Below are 20,204 nucleotides of genomic sequence, written 5' to 3' on the forward strand. Positions count from 1 at the left end.
CGTCATGGTGCTCATTTCCATCACAGCACTGACCACACTGGGTGGCCCTTGTCCACTGGCTTGTCTGCCACCCCTGGCCTGAAGCCCAGGACCAGTGGTCAGGCCTGAGAAGCACGTCTCCCATTGGCAGGCTCTGGGTCGGAGAGCAGAGCTGAGGGCTCCGTCCTGAGCATCACACTCACACCGCGTGGCCGTGAGCACCTGTGCAGCCGTGTGCCCTCAAGCCTGGGCATTCCGGCCGGGCCGTCAGCGGCACAGGGCAGGCGCCCTGCACTCCCACACGTCCGGTCAGGCTGCCCCCTCACAGGGTCTGCGCCCACCCTCAGCACACTGCGCAGGTCGGGTCTGAGGCGGGAGTGGGTCACGTGTCGGAAGCCCCACCCTCAGCACACTGCGCAGGTCGGGTCCGAGGCGGGAGGGGGTCACGTGTCGGAAGCCCCACCCTCAGCACACTGCGCAGGTCGGGTCCGAGGCGGGAGGGGGTCACGTGTTGGAAGCCCCACCCTCAGCACACTGCGCAGGTCGGGTCCGAGGCGGGAGTGGGTCACGTGTCGGAAGCCCCACCCTCAGCACACTGCGCAGGTCGGGTCCGAGGCGGGAGGGGGTCACGTGTCGGAAGCCCCACCCTCAGCACACTGCGCAGGTCGGGTCCGAGGCGGGAGGGGGTCACGTGTCGGAAGCCCCACCCTCAGCACACTGCGCAGGTCGGGTCCGAGGCGGGAGGGGGTCACGTGTCGGAAGCCCCACCCTCAGCACACTGCGCAGGTCGGGTCCGAGGCGGGAGTGGGTCACGTGTCGGAAGCCCCACCCTCAGCACACTGCGCAGGTCGGGTCCGAGGCGGGAGTGGGTCACGTGTCGGAAGCCCCACCCTCAGCACACTGCGCAGGTCGGGTCCGAGGCGGGAGTGGGTCGCGTGTCGGAAGCCCCACCCTCAGCACACTGCGCAGGTCGGGTCCGAGGCGGGAGAGGGTCACGTGTCGGAAGCCCCACCCTCAGCACACTGCGCAGGTCGGGTCCGAGGCGGGAGTGGGTCACGTGTCGGAAGCCCCACCCTCAGCACACTGCGCAGGTCGGGTCTGAGGCGGGAGGGGGTCACGTGTAGGAAACCACACCAACCGCACGCGAGCACTTGTCTTTGAACCTACTGAGGGCGGATGCTAATTCGAACCCAGAACCTGGCGCTGGGACCTGGAGCTGCCCCTGGCCAGCCTTTCTCTCCACGACGGCCAGCCTGACCCGGCGAGCGGCCAGGGGGCCATGCCGCCGTCTGACCCTCAAGCACGTCCTCCATCCTGCGAGGACAGAATGGGGACGCCCCAGCCCCATCGAGCTCCGGCGGACACGGGTCTGAGGGTGAGGCCGACACTGTCCCGCCCCCAGCGGCTCACACATGAGGTGGAGATGGGGGACAGACTGGGGAACACCCCCCACCCGGAGTTCATCACAGCGACGCCCCGCGACCAGGCACAAGGACGTCCCTCCCGGGACCCGTACCTCCCCTGTCTCAGTAACAACATGATCAAAGCAACCTGCAGGGACCCGCTGGGGTGCCCCTCCCTGGGAAGATGCTCCCTCGCCACACCCGGAGTCACCTGCTACCCCGGAACTGACCCGCACCCCAGTAACCTCCTGGCAGTGACCTGCGGTCCTGGAAATGACTCATTACCTTGCAAGGGATTCGCTACCTCAGAGGTGACCTGCCCACCAGATGTGACCTGTGACCCTGGAAGTAACTCACTACCCGAGCCGTGACCTGCTGCCCCGGACAGGACCTTCCCCGGAGCGCCCCGGCCCTCTGCCGATTCCCCTCGAGCGCGGTCTCCGGTCTCCCCTGGGGAGCTGACTGCGCTTGTCTGGGTCCTTGACCGGCACCAAGGTCAGACTGCGACTCCCCAAGGTCAGCCATCGGCTCCGCTCTATCCCGAGGGCCTAAGAATTGGACGCGGGGCTTGAGCACAAGTCTGGGCAGACAGAGCTGCGCATGTGAGGACGCCTTACGCGGGCGTCCCGGGCTCCACGATGGGAGGACAGCGGAACCTCTCCAGCGGCAACCGACACGGCCAAGCTGGGTTAGCCGTCTTGAGTGCACCTTACACTTAGGGTGTTTTCAGCTGACAGTGGGCTTATCGGGAGGTGCCCCACGGCCAGTCGGGGAGCACCTGCTTTCTCTAGCCGGCCGACTGCCCCTGCGCCCGTGTCAGCCTGGGTCATGGCCTCCTGGGGTCCCGACCCCCTTGCCCAGCTCAGGGACGGCCCAGAGGGCGGCAGGAGTGGCTGCAGGTGGAGGAGCTGACCCTCCGATCGCTGCACTGAACGTCCTTCTCCCACTGTCCACTCCGAAGGAGTGGCAGGCTGCCCACCCCGGCAGCTCCGTGTGGCCCCCGGAGGCCCAGCACACAGCTCAGGGCCTGGCGCCTCGCGGGTGTGGGGTCGCTGGGGTGCGTCAGCCCACGTCACACAGAACTGCAGCCCTGCTGGACACGAGTCTGTGTCCCCTCCTGCAGCACGCACCGGCCGCACGCACACGGCTCGCCACGCGGCCTCCGCTCCTCCTGGAAGTCCATCCCCGCACCTGTCTCTCTGCTGGGAGGACGGTGACACGGCGGGGCTGACGCGTGGCGGGGCTCAGCAGGGGTGAGTGTGTGCATCTGGGGGGGGAGTGGGGGGCAGAGCTGGGAGACACATGGCGGTGAGCAGCCCCCCGGAAGAGCAGGCTGGCCGTGAGGCTCCGGGCAGACCTCAGCGCGAGCTGCTGACAATTCCTGGGACCTTCGGGCTTCGGGCAGCTGGGCCGGGCGCCCTCCCACCCGCCTCCCCGGAGTGTGTTATTTCATCCCCGGAAGAGCAGCCCGTCCTGGCCGAAGAGGCATCGAAGGATCTCGTGGGTGGCATTCCGGAAGGTTGGGGATTAGCAGGCAACAGCCAACCCCCAGCCCAACCCCACCCCCGCACACAGGGAAAACTACCGACACCTGGCAAGTCTGTGGCCAGGCCAGGACCGGGCTCAGGGCTCTGCGTTCCCAGGCCTGTTCCTGTTCCCCGTGTCATGCTGCCATTGGCCGGGTGGCCACCGCTGGGTCAACAAGTGACCTCGTCTGGGCCTTCAACATATGCCCAGAGCTCAGCACACAGCAGATGCCCAGTAAACGTTCCTTAAATCCAATGGGCAGCAGGAAACGCACTTGGTGGCCCAAGCACCATACACTGCCAGCAGGGGGATAATCAATAACCTCTGTGACATGGTCACCGTCCACTTCCTGTGTCCGGGCTCTGCCAGGTGCTGCACTTGGCAATTTCTACTGATAGCCCGGGTCACAGAGCAGGAGATGGGCAAAGAGCACAGCTAGGACTCGAACCCGGGCCACAGGTTCCCCACCCCCACACACACCTCCGTCATCTCCCACTGAGCGGGTCTGTGGGCTGAGCCAGTCCGGCCAGGGCCCCTCCCCCGGCCATCTGCTGCACGACACCCCCAGGAAGGGAGCTTGTCGGCCTGGAGGCCCTGCCAACATGCCCCCCAGTGTGCACTGACCGCTCAGAGTCCCAGCTGCCCCCTTCCTGCCCAGGCCTTTGAAGATGGGGCTGCAGACTTGACCCTCAGACACCACCTGCCTGGTTGGGGGGCGGGGGGAGGGGGTAGGGGGCTCGCTGGCCCCCTGGGTAACGCCAGCCAGTCTAAACACCCTGGATAAGTCCTTGGCTTTGAATCCAGCCAAGGTGGGCTTAGACAGTCCTGGAGGTCAGAACCCTCCCTTCGACCTCTTCTCCCACCCCATCTCCTAGGAGGGACACCAGCCACTGTCCAGAGGTGCCTGACACTTTTAGTCCAAGTATCCAGCTCACGTCACACAACTGGGGACTCTCTTGACCGTCTCACAGTCCTGCAAAAGGTGCTCGGTATATGCGTTTTAAACAATAACGGCTTTTTTTTTATCCTTTTTTAAACTTCCCCATGCCACACCTCTCCTTCTCCTCGGTAAGACGCACACGCCAATGGTTTTCAGTGTATTCAGAGTTGTGTCATGATCACCATCAATGGTGGGACATTTCCATCACTCCCACCCCCAGAACACCCCCGTGCCCGTCCCTCCGCACCGCTCCTCCGCCCCCGTGCCCGTCCCTCCGCACCGCTCCTCCGCCCCCGTGCCCGTCCCTCCGCACCGCCCCTCCGCCCCCGTGCCCGTCCCTCCGCACCGCTCCTCCGCCCCCGTGCCCGTCCCTCCGCACCGCTCCTCCGCCCCCGTGCCCGTCCCTCTGCACCGCTCCTCCGCCCCCGTGCCCGTCCCTCCGCACAGCCCCTCCGCCCCCGTCCCTCCGCACCGCTCCTCCGCCCCCGTGCCCGTCCCTCCGCACCGCCCCTCCGCCCCCGTGCCCGCCCCTCCGCCCCCGTGCCCGTCCCTCCGCACCGCTCCTCCGCCCCCGTGCCCGTCCCTCCGCACCGCTCCTTCGCCCCCGTGCCTGTCCCTCTGCACCGCTCCTCCAGCCTGGTCACTGAGCGCCCACTTGCTCTCTGTGGATCTGCCTCTTCCGGACGCTTCACAGACATGGGCTCTCAGAGGACGTGGTCTCCGTCCACCGAGCATCCCGTCCTCCCACCCACGCCGCAGCGTGTACCCGGACCCCGCTCCTTTGTACGGCCGAATAACATTCCATGTGTGGACGTGCCCCGCGGACCCACCCATCAGTCAAAGGACTGGGGTTGTTCAGGCTGGCATGTGCCTCCCTGTGTCCTGCTGCATCCCTGCAGGTGAGCCGCTCGGTCGGATGGGAACACTATGTTTAACCGCCAGCTCGTGTCCTCGGCGGCTGCCCCAGTGGACAGTGCCACAAGCAGCCAGGTAGGAGAATCCAGTTTCTCCACATCCTCATCAATACTGCTGTCTGTCTTTCTTACTGCAGCCATCCTGGTGGGTGGCTGTGAGGTGGTATCTCATGTGTGGTTTTCTTTTTTTAGTTTTTCCATTAATTGACACAAAGAGACAGAGAGAGAGAGAGAGAAGCATCAACTCACTACTTGTTTGTAGCATTTACTTGTGTTCATAGGTTGCATCTCTGTATGTGCCCAGACCGGGGATCGAACCCGAAACCTCTGGTGCACCCACAACCGGGACGATGCTTTATTCACTGAGCCACCCAGCCGGGGTGAAAAGTGTCACACTGTTTCGACTGGCACTTCCCCGGTGGCTGATGACGCTGAGCACCTCTCGGCAGCTGGCGGCTTCTGAACCCCTTCTTCGGAGAAACGTCTGTTCAGATCCTTTGTCCGTTTAATTTGGTTGTCTTTTTACAGCCGGTTCATACGTTGTTCGTACGTTCTAGATACCGGTTTCTTGATCAGACGTGACTGGCAAAGACCGCCTCCCGTTCTGTGAGTTGCATTTCCGTTTCCTTCCTCCTGCTCTCTGCAGCATGAGAACGGGTTGTTCTGATGGCGTCCGACTGATGTTTCTCTTCTGTGTCGCTTGTGTTCTCCGTGTCATGTCCGAGGAACCACCACCTGACCCGAGGTCATGAAGACGTACCCTCTGTTTTCCTCTAAGCGTTGTCTAGTCTTTCCAGTTTCCGCTCTTACGGTGATGTCCCACGAATGAGCTCACACTTCCTAAATGGCTATTTTTATCACGAGGTTCCACTTCTCATGTGAGTTGGGAACAAGAGCGCTTGTTCCCCGCCGGGTCCCTGCCATTTCCGACATCCCTGTCTGCTCCCCGCCAGGGGCGTTCTTGGCCACCCTCTGGGAGAGCACACACCACATCTGGGTGTGAGGGACGCTGTGTCCTCAGCCGAGCGGGGACCCACCCAGCCTCCGGCATGGAAATTCCATCTGAGGAAGGGACACGGTCACACGTCACAGTGCTTGGACTGCACTGGCCTCTGGACCAGGCCAGGGGCTGCTGCCTGAGCCCACGCCAACGGACCACTGTGCAAAGACCAGGAGGGAGGTGTTGGTGCGGCCGCCGTGTCAGGCCAGCGGGGGGGGGGGGGGGGGGGGGGCACATGGCCGCTGGTTTGGGGAAGCAAACATCTATCTAAGTAGCTAGTTTGGGAGTGTCTGCTGCGCTTGCTCACACCACCAGGGAGGGAGGAGCCACAGCCAGCCCCGTCCGTGTACCGATGGGGCTCTCGAGGCCCCCGGGCGGTAAAGGGCCCTGACCAGGACACGGTGAGGTCAGGCCAGAGTCAGGGCCGGATGGGCGCTGGCCCAGCTCTTAGGGAACTGCCCCAGCCCAGAGCTGCTTCGTCAGTACAGATCCCGAGTGCGAGGCGCCAACGGTGAGATGTGGGGCAGGCGTCCTGGCTCCTGCCTCCGGACAGACCCTGCAGGCCAGAGCAAAAGGGGAAGGCTCTGTCCTGACTGCCCAGAAGGGAGGTGCCCCTGGGCACTGGGCCTCGTGCCAGGACAGAGGCCTGAGGACCTGGGACGGAGGCGAGGGCAGAGCCTACCCCACACACACCTCGGGCACATGGGGCGATCCCTGTGCACCCGACCTCTCTCTGCCTTCGAGGGGTCCAGGCTCCATCTCGCTCCCAGTTGTCTCCTCTCCTGCGTCCCCGAGTCCTCCCCACCCCCTCCTCCAGGGATGCTCCTCACAGGCCTCAGGTGGCCTTGAGTGGTCAGAAGTTACTTACTGGTTTTCTATCTAAGTAGCTGGTGGCCCATCTCTTGCGTCGACACCAGGAGAACTGACATGTTGATGAAATTCCTTAAAGCAGGCCTCTCAGCCTCGGCTCAGCTGACATTCAGGGCCAGACAGCTCTCGGCTGGGGGGGCCGCCCTGGGCACCAGGAGGCTGGGCAGCGTCCCCGGCCCCACCCCCAGGAGCCTGGGCAGTGTCCCCGGCCCCCACCCCCAGGAGCCTGGGGGGCACCTCGCCCCAAGCTGTGACAACCAAGGAGGCCTCCGGACATCGCCACATGGTCCCTGAGGAGCAAAATGGGTCCCGGTTGAGAACCAGGAAGGGAGGGAGGGGGTGCAGAGAGGCTGTGGGCCCTGGGACCCCGCCAGTGGGGAGGTCTTGCCCGATGCTCCCAATACTCCTTCCCCGAGTCTCAGCTTATTCATCTGTAAAATGGGGCCAGGCCACAGGGCTGTCTGTCACCAAGAGGCCACAGGAAAAGTCCCAAAGCCCGGTATGCAGTCGGCGCTCCTAAGCGCTGGCCCTCACGACATTCATCAACAGCAGAGCTCGGTCAGACTGCCTCCGTTCCCGTCAGGGGCCCAGAGCCTGTTCCTAGAGCTCAACACTTCTCGTTGGACACACGCGCCTTCCTGCCTGGCCGGCTGGTCCCAGTAAAAAGGGCAGTTTGGGAGTCTGGGGTCTTACCTGTGTCCCCTCTGGGCATGCCCATGGAGCGTGGCCTCCTCGCAAAGGGCCAACGCCCGTGGGGGCAGCGGGCAGCAGTTGGACTGGCGGGGAGCCTCTGCGGCCAGCACAGCTCAGATGGGCACGCCGGAGGGTCACGTGGCAGCTGCCGCCCCCCTACTCGCGGAGGGTCACGTGGCAGCTGCCGCACCCCTGCTCGCGGAGGGGCGGCGCCACCCCCTGCCCGACGCCCTGAAATAGACTCCCGCCACACGCCCAAGTGCACCTGTTTCCCAGGCTTCCGGGAAAGGGACTTTAAAAAGATACACGGGGGTGGGGCAGGGGGGCCAGAGGGCCAGGGTCATGTGCTGCCCAGCCTGTGCCAGGTACTGCAAGAGGGCGCTCACACGCCCTCCCAGCAGCCGGGCGTGGGGGCAGATGCCTGGGGCTGCCCGACAAGCCCCACCCACGGGGGCTTCACGAAGAGACACCTCTGCTCTCACAGTCCTGGAGGCCAGAGGCTGGCATCAGGGTGTGGGCAGGGCCACGCTCCCTTGGAAAGACCCAGGGGAGGGTCCTTCCTGCCCCTTCCGGCGCCAGTGTCTCCAGCCAGACTTGCCCTTGTAGCCACTTCGCTCCAACCTCTGCCACGGTCTCTACACGGCCTCCTCCCTGTGTGTCCGTGTGTCCCCTTCTGTCGTTTTTAAAGGATTTTATTTATTAATTTTACAGAGAAAGCGGCAGGGAAGAGTGAGAAATATCAACTCAGAGCTGCTTCGCTTTAGCTGTTCATTTCTTGCCTGTGTATGTGCCTCAACCAGGCAAGCCCAGGGTTTTGAACCGGCGACCTCAGCGTTCCAGCTCGATGCTCTATCCACGGTGCCACCCCAGGCCAGTGCTGTTCTGTCTCCTCTAAGGACACCAGTCATGGGATTCAGGGCTCAGCCTAAACCAGGATGACTTCATCTCCATCCTTATCTTTGTTACACCTGCAAAGATGCTTATGCCGAAGAAGGCTGCAGGCTAAGGCTCCAGGTGAACATGGATTTGGGGGGAGGCAGGGACCTACTTCCCATTCATTTATCCTACACAGCCCCCACTGTGCCGGGGGAACGGAGGCCTGCGAAGCTCGGGTCACTAACGGGAGGCCCTGAGCTGGAGAGGCGGTGCTGGGTCCCTGCCCAAGGCTGGCCGACTTTACGGTCCCTGAGGCGTCCCCGGTCTCTGTGACACTCTTCTGCTAGTTTGGGCTTTATGATCTCAGGATGTGGAAATCTTTTCTGAGCCACCAGCAGCATAAGCATTCAGCAGTACTCAGGGCGCGACACTTGGCCGCAGGGCACCCCTGGCATCCTTGTGGTCAGTGGTGCACGTGACGTGTGAAACCCAGCCTGGCTCACTGAGGCCAGGACCCCCCACACACACACACACTAAGAGGCTTTGGGCGTGACTGTTAATCACAATCACTGCTCACCCCACTCTGCTCCACGGAGGGGCAGCTCTGGGAGGCGTGACAGTTCCGTCGGTCAGGGCGCCCGGCGGAAGATGCCTCTGGGAGGTGTGACAGTTCCCTCGGTCAGGGCGCCCGGCGGGAGACATCTCTGGGAGGTGTGACAGTTCCCTCGGTCAGGGCGCCCGGCGGGAGACGCCTCTGGGAGGCGTGACAGTTCCCTCGGTCAGGGCGCCCGGCGGGAGACGCCTCTGGGAGGCGTGACAGTTCCCTCGGTCAGGGCGCCCGGCGGGAGACATCTCTGGGAGGTGTGACAGTTCCCTCGGTCAGGGCGCCCGGCGGGAGACGCCTCTGGGAGGCGTGACAGTTCCGTCGGTCAGGGCGCCCGGCGGGAGACATCTCTGGGAGGCGTGACAGTTCCCTCGGTCAGGGCGCCCGGCGGGAGACGCCTCTGGAAGGCGTGACAGTTCCGTCGGTCAGGGCGCCCGGCGGGAGACGCCTCTGGGAGGCGTGACAGTTCCGTCGGTCAGGGCGCCCGGCGGGAGACGCCTCTGGGAGGCGTGACAGTTCCCTCGGTCAGGGCGCCCGGCGGGAGACGCCTCTGGGAGGCGTGACAGTTCCCTCGGTCAGGGCGCCCGGCGGGAGACGCCTCTGGGAGGCGTGACAGTTCCCTCGGTCAGGGCGCCCGGCGGGAGACGCCTCTGGGAGGCGTGACAGTTCCCTCGGTCAGGGCGCCCGGCGGAAGACGCCTCTGGGAGGCGTGACATTTCCGTCGGTCAGGGCGCCCAGCAGAAGACACCTTCCCCGTCAGCTCTGAGGAGTCGGGGCTGCCCCATCTGACCTCCAGGTGCCACGCCCAGTGAGCGGGAGGTCGACCGCAGAACTCGGAGGGAAGGTCTCCCGGAGAGGGTCACTACCCAGCCCAGGGAACCCACAAACGGGTACAAATGAGTCCAAGGAAGAGAGTCCCGTCCCCTCTTGCTTATGTGAGAAGAGCTCCTCCTTCACTTAGTTTGCTACCCGTGCCCTGTGGCCCTGTGTCCAGCTCGGGGCAGAAATGATGTTGGTGACAAGGACAGCAGACCTGGTGAGCCCTCAGCGGTCCTGTGGTCCCATGTCTCCCCTGGGTCCACGCCCGAGGCAGGAATCACACCCCCAACTTGTCCAGTGAGGAAAGAGCAGAGACAGGTGGATGGACCGGTGCTGGTGAACAGGACAGGGTCACACAGGCTTGGAGCCTGAGAGTCCAGCAGCGGTAAAGAGCCCCCTGTGTGTGACCGGACCTGACCGTGGTTCTGATCCCGCCTGACCCAGAACCATCCAGCTGAAGGTCCTCAGAGCCATGGAGAAGCTGGGGCACTGAAACCCCGTGAACTTTGGGACCAAGGGCACGGGGACAGGCACCGTGTGGCTTCCACACGGCTCTGACATCAGCACACAGAAAGGGTCGTGCAGGTCAGAGGAGGCCCGCACGCACAGGTGGGCACACCCACTCATGGGCAGGCTGGGCTCTGAAGTCTCCCCACACCCTCACCTTGCCAGGGTCTGGGGCACAGGGTGGCTTCCTGTCCCAGGACAGTGTGTTTGCTTCCTGGGGCTGGTTCTGCCCAATGGCACACAGGTGGAGGTGACAGAGGCCCAGTTCAGGGTCAAGGCCTCAGACACGGCCACCTGCCTGGCCGTGCATCTGCCCTTGAACACTGAGAATGCTCCTCCAGCCTGTAGGTCCCAGGAGGAAGGCGTGAGAGGGGCCAGACCACCCACCAGGACCTGGCCAGGTGAGCCCCCACTGGGCCGTGGGCCCCGAGCAAGGACGGCTGGTTGCTGACCCTCTGTGCGTCCCTGTCCTGGGACTGCGGCTGTAACAGAGCCCCACAGATGGGGACCTTAAAACCACACAGACTTATTTTCTCCCATCCCGGAGGCCAGACGCCCAAAGTGGGTCTCCCATGGGCGACACCGTGGGGTGAACAGGGCTGTGAGATGCTCCTGGTCTCCCGGCCTCGGGCAGCTGCCGGCATCCTAGGCTTGTGGCTGCCTCACCCACCTCAGCCTCCGCGGTCACCTCGCCTGCTCCGTGTGTCTGTCTGGAGCCCCCCTGCCTCTGTCCTGACCATGATCCTGACCATGATCCTGACTGCATCGAGGGCTCGGCTGGATAATCCAGGATCATCTTCCTGGCTCCACGTCCTGACTTAATCCCATTTGGCAAGGACTCTTTTTCCCAGACAGGCACCGTGCTCCGGGGCCAGGGCGGGGACCAGCGGCGAGCCGGAGGGGCCGTGCTTCAGCCCCCGTCTGTGCCGCACGCACGTGTGTGCTGGTGCCCTTGTTCCTCGTGGGGTGCTCTGCCGTTCTGCTATTCCATTCAACTTACGTAACGCGTGTGACCCACTAATCTGATTGCGCGCCCATAAATGGGTCGCCACCTGCAGCGGAGAAAGTTCTATCCTGACCCTGCACCTGTGCACGCCCCCGTCAGGGCGGGGGCCGGAATCCAAGTGGTGACGATTTAAAGGAAAGACAGAAATGAGCTCCTTCCGCATACAGACAGCGGCGGGCGTGACAGGTGCCTGGAAGGAGGGCGTCCCCGGGTCCCTGGGCTCATGCACGGCCCTCACACCCCACGAGCAGTGTGGCTCACTGGGGGCTGGGGAAGGGGCCCCCACCAGAAAGGAGAGCGGTGGGGGTCTCCGGGGTGGGCTCAGCGACTCCTGTGTCTCCCTGAGCTCCACCGCTCGGAGCCTTCCCGTCCCCTCCTCTTTTTTATTTTTTATTTTTATTTTATTTATTCATTTTTAGAGAGGAGAGACAGAGAGAGAGAAGGGGGGAGGAGCTGGAAGCCTCAAATCCCATATGTGCCTTGACCAGGCAAGCCCAGGGCCTCGAACCGGCGACCTCAGCATTTCCAGGTCAACGCTCTATCCACTGCGCCACCACAGGTCAGGCCCGTCCCCTCCTCTTGGCGCGGTCTCCGCTCCACGTCCGGCAGGATCCCCGACAGCCCGGGCTGCCCACCGACCACTGCACGGCCGGTCCAGAGGCTCACTCCGGACACTGACCAGCGCGGCTCCAGGCTGAGAACAAGGGCTTGGAAACGTCCCGTCAGGATGCACAGACAGGTTTTCAAAGTGACTTTGAGGCAAAGAAGACACAACACTCTCTCAGGGACATAAAAAAAATTAGGTCTGGAGGGATCTGTGCCATCCGCTCCCCTGGGCGAGGATTCTGAAGGACCAGCCCGGGCATCTCCTGAGCGCTCAACACCGCCCCCTCTGCCAGCGCCAGCTTCATGCTGGGCGCCTCCACCTGGAAGCCCCCCCAGGCACCTCACAGCTGGAAAAGAGAATGCCTGGCTCGCTGTGCCCACTCTCACCCACCACTCCCACCCGCCAACAGTGCCACGCGTCACATACCTGCCCCTTCACCCAGCGGGCTCCCCCTTCTGCAACTCAGGCAGCCTGGGACGGGCCAGCAGCTGTGTGACCTTGGCCCAGACGCTTTGCCTCTCTGAGCCTCAGTCTCCTTGTCTACGGAGTGGGAATGCCTACCTATGGGGTTGCAGGGAAACCAAACGAGGTGATATGTGTGTGTGAAAGCACCTGGCCCCTCGCCTGGCACAGGGTGGGCACTGGAGGGCTGGCATCTTTCGTTCCCAATTCCCAACTGCATTCATTCCCATGGCCGTCGTGACAGAGGGCCACAAACCGGGGGCCTAATCATGGCTGTCTTGACAGAGGACCACAAACCGGGGGCCTAATCGACAGAAATCTCTTTAATCGGCTGTTCCGGAGGCCGGCGGTCCCAAGTCAAGCTGCCAGCAGGGCGCGGCTCCTCTGAAAGCACAGGAGGGTCCTTCCTGCTGCCTCCAGCCCTGGCGCAGCCTGGCGAGCCCCTTGCCTGTGGCCGCCACCGCTCGGATCTCTGCCTCGTTGTCACATGGCCGCTGCTCTGTGTCTCTCTCTGTCCCTCTCCCCCTCTCATGAAAGACACCAGCCACACTGGGTCAGAGCCCACTCTTCCACACGAGGACCTCACCTGAACTGGCCCCATTTGCAATGACCCTGTTTCTGAGTGAGGTCACACTCTGAGGTGCCAGGAGTTAGGGCTTCAGCCGTGAGTCCAGGACCCCACAGGGCAGAGGACACTCACACTCAGGGACCCCCGAGGCATCGACCAGGAGCTGGCTACAGCGGGAGCCTCCTGGCCATCAAGGGTTGGGCTTGACAGCGGATATCCCCTCCAGAGAGCTAGGGAATGAGAGCCGGTGAGTGCCGGGTGCTCCACACCCTGCCAAGAGCAGGTGCGCCCTGAGCGGCACGCCAGCTGTGACATCCTCGGGGCCCCGTCCCACGTGGGGCGGCCAGGCAGGCGGCGACCCGGCCGGGAATCACAGGAACACGCAGGCCGGACCGCGATCCGCTTAATGCGCGAGAAGGTCCAGGAGCAGCCGCAGCCGCTGCTGAGGTGTAGTGCGCAGGCGGTTAGAGGGCCCCTCGGGGAGGCGACAGTGACAGCACCCCTCGGAGACGAGAAAACGCTACAGAGGGGACAGGATGGGTCAGCAGAGGGGACAGGACGGGTCAGCAGAGGGGACAGGACGGGTCAGCAGAGGGGACAGGATGGGTCAGCAGAGGGCAGGCAAGTGTGAGGACCCCAGGCTGGGAGGAGCCCAGAGCAAGAGGAGGCTGCGGGGACGCCAAGGGGGCAGGGTCTCACTTGCTGGGGGGAGGGGCTTGCTGGGGGCAGGGTCTCGCTCACAGAGAAGGAGGCATCTTGACTTCACACGTGGGGCCTCGGGCCGCCCTCAGAATAGGGTGAGCCCATCTGCTGAGAAAGATGGGAGGGAGGTGACGGACTTTCTGTGTCCCATCTAGAGACCCCCTCCTCCGTCACCATCTGCCTTCTCTACCCAACGACACATCTGCACACTGTGCCCCGAGTCCCTGCCCCCCACACACCCCTTCTCACGGGCCCCATCGCCGAAGCTGCCCCATGCTCGGATCAAGAGCGACTCGCTGCCCTGCCCGACTGAAGGTGGCCCCCACGCCCATCCGGCCCCTGGGTCCATGCAGACAGACAGGCAACCCTCGAGAAAGGTCAGCAAAGGGGGGACAGGAAGTTCACAGGGACACCAGTGGCCCGGAAGCTCCACAGATGCTCTGCTCTCGGGGCCCAGGCAGCCGGCAGACCACAGCAGGGAGGTGCCATTTTCCACCCATTCAGCCAATACGAGAAGACCGACACTGTCCCTGTGCTGAGCTAGGAGGGGACGGGGTGAGGGACTCTTGGCCCCACCCCTTGATAAAGGTATAAACTGGGGAGACGTTTTGGCAGGAGCCCTCCGTTAACCAACTCACCCCCAGAATAGCTCTGAGGGTCTATTTGCATGCAGGTGCAAGAATTCTCCCCTCTGCTCCAGTGAGCGGGGGCATCTGAGAAGCCACCGGAAAGCACGTGGGCCCCTCGCACGGGGACACAGTCACCGAGGCAGCTTCTCCCCTGGATCTCGTCACCGAGAAACAGACCAATGCAGATCGGGGGACACCCCCCCCCCAGCAGGCCTGGACTCTTCAAGCATCAGCAGCACAAAAGTGTCACAAAGTGATCGTGGAGCTGCTCCTGCTCTTGACTTTTCCACATGCTTGAAAGTTTGCAAAATAAACAGTCGGTGGGAGGTGGGGACTGATGAAGAAAACAATGGCACTGGAAACGGGACTGAGAGGGACCTGCTTCACCTCCCGAGACCCCGGGAGAGAGACTGTGCTAACAGAGACCCGCCTGGGCTCGGAGCACCTGGCTCTGCCCCTGGGAAACCCCTCCTCTCCTGGACCTGCTTCCCCGCCTGCAGCCAGAGCTGGCAGACGCATGCACACACACCATGTGCGTACAAGCACATGCATGAACACATGCACACACGCACATGTGCATGCTCACCCTTTTGGCATCTGTGGCAAACCTAGGCAGTCGACTGTCTGTTCTTTGCCTCTGTGTGAGTCAGTCCCCTCGTCCTGCCAGCTCTTAGGAGTGACACCCAGCCCGATGTGTGTCACTCAGCCCAGGACGGGGCACAGCGTGGACCCACTCACACATGGTGAGTAAGTGCAGGACCGGCAGGATGGGGGAATGCATGCAGTTTGGTGAGGAGGCGATGGCGTGTGTTCGAGTTGTCGAACATCCTCCCCCTGGCGCCCAGCGCCCAGCCCAGAGGCTGCCATCACAGCAAAGTCATGTCACCTCGCTGGCCTCAGTTTCCTGATAACAGTGACAGTGATAAAACCGACTTCAAAAATTCAAATGACAGGGACACCCTAGAAGAGGTTGTGTCCTCTTCTATAAGGTCCTTCGTGGCCGGAGAGTGGTGCCCAGCTTTGTGGCAGGGAGGGAAGAGCGGGTGACAGAGTTTAGAAGAGAAACGTCTGCACGCACCCCGCGGGCACTCCAGTGGGGGCCGGGGCAGCGTGGGGACAGTGGCCAGGAGCTTTGACAGAATAATAGACTGTGAACCAGTGCAGGTCAGGCCTGGGCATGTAAACAGTGTCTTGCTAAGTCTTTTTTCTCATCAGAATCAAAGTCAGTGCCTGCTGCCCTGTGGACACTTCCCCAAGGTAGCGCATCTGACCTCAAGCTCAGTGGAACATCACCGCCTCTAATTCCCCCAGCCGTTCCCTGCCCCGGCCCCTTGCTGTCTACATACCCGTCTCCTGAGACGTCTCAGGCTGGTGGGAAGGGCCTGGGACAGGGACAGGCAGCCCTGGCCTCAAACAGCATCTATGCTTTGTTCCGGCCATGACCTCAGCTGCCCTCCCGCCCCCACCATCCCCAGACCCTGAGGTACTTCTGAGGATTCTGGGAAAGCTGTAAGGAGGTCACAGGCATCCGAGAGTTCCGGGGAGCAAGGCCCCCGAGCGCACGTTGGTTACAATCGTGTGGATTATGAGACCAACTGGGAGAAGCCTGCACAGCCAGACCTCAGCCAGGCCCACAGCGATTGCCAGCCCCTCCTCCTCTGGGGCGAGACCGCGGCCACGAGGGCCTTGTTCGGAGCTTGCCTGCAATTCATCTCCCTCACCCAGGGAAACGGCCTTTGCCAGACACTAACGCGAGCCAGGCCTGTTTGCTCGCAGAGTCAGGTAATCGATGCCTGAGTCACTGGCCTTCGGAAGATCGCGCAGTGGAGGAAGGCAGGTGACCGTGTGTCTGGTGTTCGGAGTGGCCCACGCACAGGTGTGCGCACCAGAGAACCCGCGCTGACAGCCACTCGGCGTTCTGAGGAACGGGAGCGTCTGCGGGAGCGCACTGGCTCTCGGCCACGTCCAGGGCTCCGTCCTGACACTTCTTTCATCCACACACGTGCGGGGGCCAAGCTTTCCAGACTTCCCAACCTGCAGTCCGAGCTTAAACAGCTCTTGGGTATGGACGGGAGCGGCTGTCCCCTGAGCGGGAAGTCACATGCCCTGCTACGCTCCTGCCTGAAGCCACAGATCCCAACCACGAGTGCCATCGTCCCCAAACGGCTGCAGCCCCCAATCAGGCGGCGCTGTGGGAAATAAACGGCCTATTCCTGGCACAGCCCTCCTGCCCAGAACTGGGCCAGCGAGACGAGCCCGCTGCTGGGGTCTCAGTGCCGGCCCCGGACCCCGCCCTGCGTCTCTGCGTCTCACAGGTCTGTGCAGCACGGCAGCCTCGCCACGGGGCTGCTCCCAGGCTCTCCGCCCAGCCCGGCCACGCTTCCAGGGGCAGGGACCCCATGAGCCCCATCTCACTGCCCTGGCATTGCCCAGCCGGCCCGGGCACAGAGGGCCCCAGCGCTGGGTGGGCACTGCCGCCATCTGCCGTGGCTCTCCCCCGCACAGGCAGCGGGCACACGTCCCCTCATCAGCACTCACCACCCCAGGACCCGGGCAGCCAGCAGACGCAACACGATGCCAAGTCAGAGAGGCCGCTCTGTCCCAAACTGTCCGCTATTCTTGAATGAAATAATGTGCTGGGCTGGCGGTGGGCGTCCCTGCTTCACGGGGGGAGGAGGCCCCGGCATCCAAACCAGGGGCCTCGCCAGGTCCCCGGGCCCTGTCTCCTGCTCGGCTGGAGGAAGGTGCCGCTACCCCCTCGGGCCCTGCCCCCTGACCACGGGGTCCGTGTAGGACAGCTCAGCAGACGGGTGAGGGGTCAGGAATGGGCCCCCAGCACCTGTCTCCCCTCCAGGTGCCACCCCCCGCCTCTTCCTCCCACCCCATGGGGACAAACAACTAAAGTCCTCTGAGCCCTGGCCACACGGTGACACTTACAGTCCCCAAACATGGCTCAGCCTGGAACCCTGCTCCTGGGCCCCACGCCGGGGGATCAGAGTGCCCAGGAGTCTGCATTCTGCCCGGGCACGGATCTCCCCGCGCCCTCCCCTCCCCTTCCCTGCAGACGCCGAGACCACTGGCTCTTGCATTGTCACTGAGCACCCACTGCGATCAAGGTGCTGGGCCACGTGCCAGGAGACCACAGTGCACGAGAGGCAGACGGGGTTGTGAGGTCCCTGCCATATGCTGCATGCCCCGCACCTTATCTAGGGCCAAGCCTGGTCAGAGGCATGGGTGATGCCCCTCAAATGCTCTGCCCATCCTCACCTCTGGGGCTCTGCACTTACGGCTGGATGTCCTTCTCCCGCTGTTGTATATGGCTAACACCTACTGAATTAATATCACCTCCTCCAGGAAGCCCACCAGGATTTCTCTCTCTTGGCAGGTTCTTTTAACGGTCTCCTCTGTTCCAACAGCCTCCCTGAGAAGTGCTTTCTCATGGTGTGTTCGTCACGTACTGTCTGCCTTTACTATTAGGCAGGGAGCCCCTGGAGGGGGGACTGCATGAGAGTCACCGGCAGCACCTGGCCACTGGATGCATACACTCAGCTGAAATTGCCACGTCTGCCCCTCACCCCTGCCATGGGTGCTGGGTCCGCTGGCTGCATGTCCATGAGACCCAAAGTAGGGCCTTGCCTTGGGGGCAGCAGAAGGGTTCTCTGTGACAGGCACTCCAGGGAGAGGCAGGTCCTCACAGGGAAAACAGGAACTAGGAGGGAGGAAGTCCAGGGAGAAGCCCCACCCCCCAGCTTCCTGCAGGGTGGTGGCTAGCAGGTGGGCTGAGATGCCGCTGCACCACCTCCCCATCAAATCCAGAGCAAAGCCCTGCTGAGCTCTCCTGCTGGACCACAGGGGTACCTCTCAGAGTCTGGGGAAAAGCCTCACAGCTCAGAGCTGGGCATCAACGGGGGAGCAACCCCTGAACCCCTGGGCAAGGGGCAAAAATGGCCCTCAAGACCCCAATTTCCAGCAAGGAGTCCTGTGCAAGGCGCCCACCTGGGAAGCGGAGGGCAGCCCCCTCTGGCCGCCGGGCACTGACATGGTGCTAGCCTGCCCCAGGCCAGCCTGCTCTCTGCAAGCTGGGGAATGGAGGGAACGGAGGAAACTCCGGTCCGCAGTGCCTGGAGCCGATGCAGACAGCCTCTGCTGGCAGCTGACCCACATTAGATGCTACGGAGCGAGGGGCCAGTGCAGCTCCGGCCACAGTCGGGAAAGAGGCCACCCCAGTTCAAGTGCCACTCCACCTCGACCAGCTAGGTCCTCGGGGCAGGCTTCTGGGTGCCACCTGGCCTCCGTGCCCCCCCCTTGGCGTGGGCAGTCACCGTAGCCCCCCCCCCGCAGTACCGAGGGGACTGAGTGACACTGTCCAGTGCTCTCATGCTCTCACTTCTACTGCAAACGCCAGCCTGCTCCACCTGCCAGGCCCCTGCGTCAGGAAGCCCCAGCCCCTTGGAGAAGCACAACGATGCCCCCGATTTGGAAGAACCAGGGGGAGACGGGCGTTCCCGGGGGAGGCGGCACTAGGGGTGCTCCGAGAACAGGGCAGGCTGGGTGGGACCCCACCTGCCCCATCACTAGCCGTGTGACCGCGGGCAAGACACACCTTCTCCTGGCTTAGCCCGAATGCCCTCACCAGCAACTTGGAAGCCACAGTCCCCCACACCACAGGGACGGGACGCGGGGCCCTGGAGCCGACCGAGCCTGCCCGGAGTCGCTACCGTGCTGGGTGTTACTCAACGCTCCATAAACAGCAGACGCCGGCTTTTATTAGGCAGATCAATCACTCCCCTGAGCTCTGGTCAGCGGCAGGCCGCCGCGTGGGGGTGGGGTTCCCAGCCGCCAGCACACACCCGGGATATATTTAGCTTCTCTGCGGGAGCTGGGCCGGGAGCAGGCATTCCGGCTGAGGACTCACAGGCTGACACCAGCTCCCCACTCCCCCACGGCGACCACGGGGTTTGCTTCGGAGCAGAACGCCCTCTCGTTTATAACCACAGACTAAATTCTCACAAGAGGACATGCACACACACACACACACACACACACACACACATACGCGCTGAAGTCCTACACTGGTTAACACGCCGGTGTCACCCACAGCCCTCGCTCCGCCGTGAGTCCACCTCCCAGAATAGAGAATGCCATGACCTTAGCCCAGGCGGCTGGTGCCAGTGAGTCAGACAGCTGCTCGCTAATCAGGCCTCCTTGAAAAACTTCTGTGTCCCTGCGTCTCTCCAAATGAGTCAGCAGGAAAAATAAATAAATAAGTAAATAAAATAGCAAAGTATTGGGGGGGGGACCATTAACTGTGACCCTCCCACACGGCGATGCCTTTTCTTCCAGTGTATTTTCTCTGCGTATTTCGTGGAGATGAACCCGGGTCCAAAATCCTGGACCCCATACCTTCATTCACCACCGGCCCAGACACACGCATTCTCCTGATCCTTCACAAGCGTGCTAGTGACCACAGGATACAGTTAGTCCCTCTTCAATCAGCGGTTCTCAACGTGAGGTCCAAGGACCTCCTGAGGAATGCCACGACCCAAGCAGGGATCGGTCCATTTTCATCAAACTATGAAGATGTGCTTTTCCTTCTTCATGTCCACTCCCCCCCCCCGAGTGCCCAAGGATGCTGTCTGGAGGCTACATGACAGGTGACATCACAACTGATAGAACACAGACCGGACACAAGATCCCAGCTGCCGTCGATTAAGCTGGATATTAAGGAGGTCTGCAAAACTGTACAGCAAGGCTATTCTCAATGGTCTGTCCACTGAGAATAGCCTCACACAGAGGGCTATTATTCTGGTTCGTGGATTAACAAATATCTTAGAGGTCTCTCCATTTTAATTTTGAATACCATGACTATCAATCAATACAGTCCACTTCAGTGAAAGCTCTTTGGGGTCCTCAGTCAGTTTGAGTTCTGTGTGTATGTGTGTGTGTGTGGGGGGGGGGGTCCTAAGCCCTAAAAATCTGAGAACCCCTGCTATGGACAGTATTTTATCTACTATGGCGGGATGTTCGCAGTGCAGAGTACACAGCCCCCACCCCGAGGGGCTTTGCAGGCATGAACCCTTGCCTGTGTGTCAAGAGCC

General features: G+C 62.6%; 1 protein-coding gene across 11 annotated transcripts in view; it reads right to left on the reverse strand.

The window, feature by feature from the left end:
* ABLIM2 (actin binding LIM protein family member 2) overlaps window positions 1-20,204 on the reverse strand; it is a 136,940-nt gene that overhangs the window by 101,432 nt on the left and 15,304 nt on the right. For 10 of the 11 annotated variants that reach the window (XM_066233865.1, XM_066233860.1, XM_066233859.1 and 7 more), the window contains exon 1: window positions 7,327-7,414. The exons of the other annotated variant lie outside the window; for it this stretch is intronic. In XM_066233865.1, coding sequence (XP_066089962.1) covers window positions 7,327-7,351 — 25 coding nt within the window. In that variant the 5' untranslated portion in view covers window positions 7,352-7,414. Of the gene's footprint in view, window positions 1-7,326; window positions 7,415-20,204 lie in introns of those variants that run through there. 11 annotated transcript variants of the gene reach the window in all.

Source organism: Saccopteryx bilineata, chromosome 5 (genome assembly GCF_036850765.1).
Source record: "Saccopteryx bilineata isolate mSacBil1 chromosome 5, mSacBil1_pri_phased_curated, whole genome shotgun sequence".
NCBI classification, from domain to species: Eukaryota; Metazoa; Chordata; class Mammalia; order Chiroptera; family Emballonuridae; genus Saccopteryx; species Saccopteryx bilineata.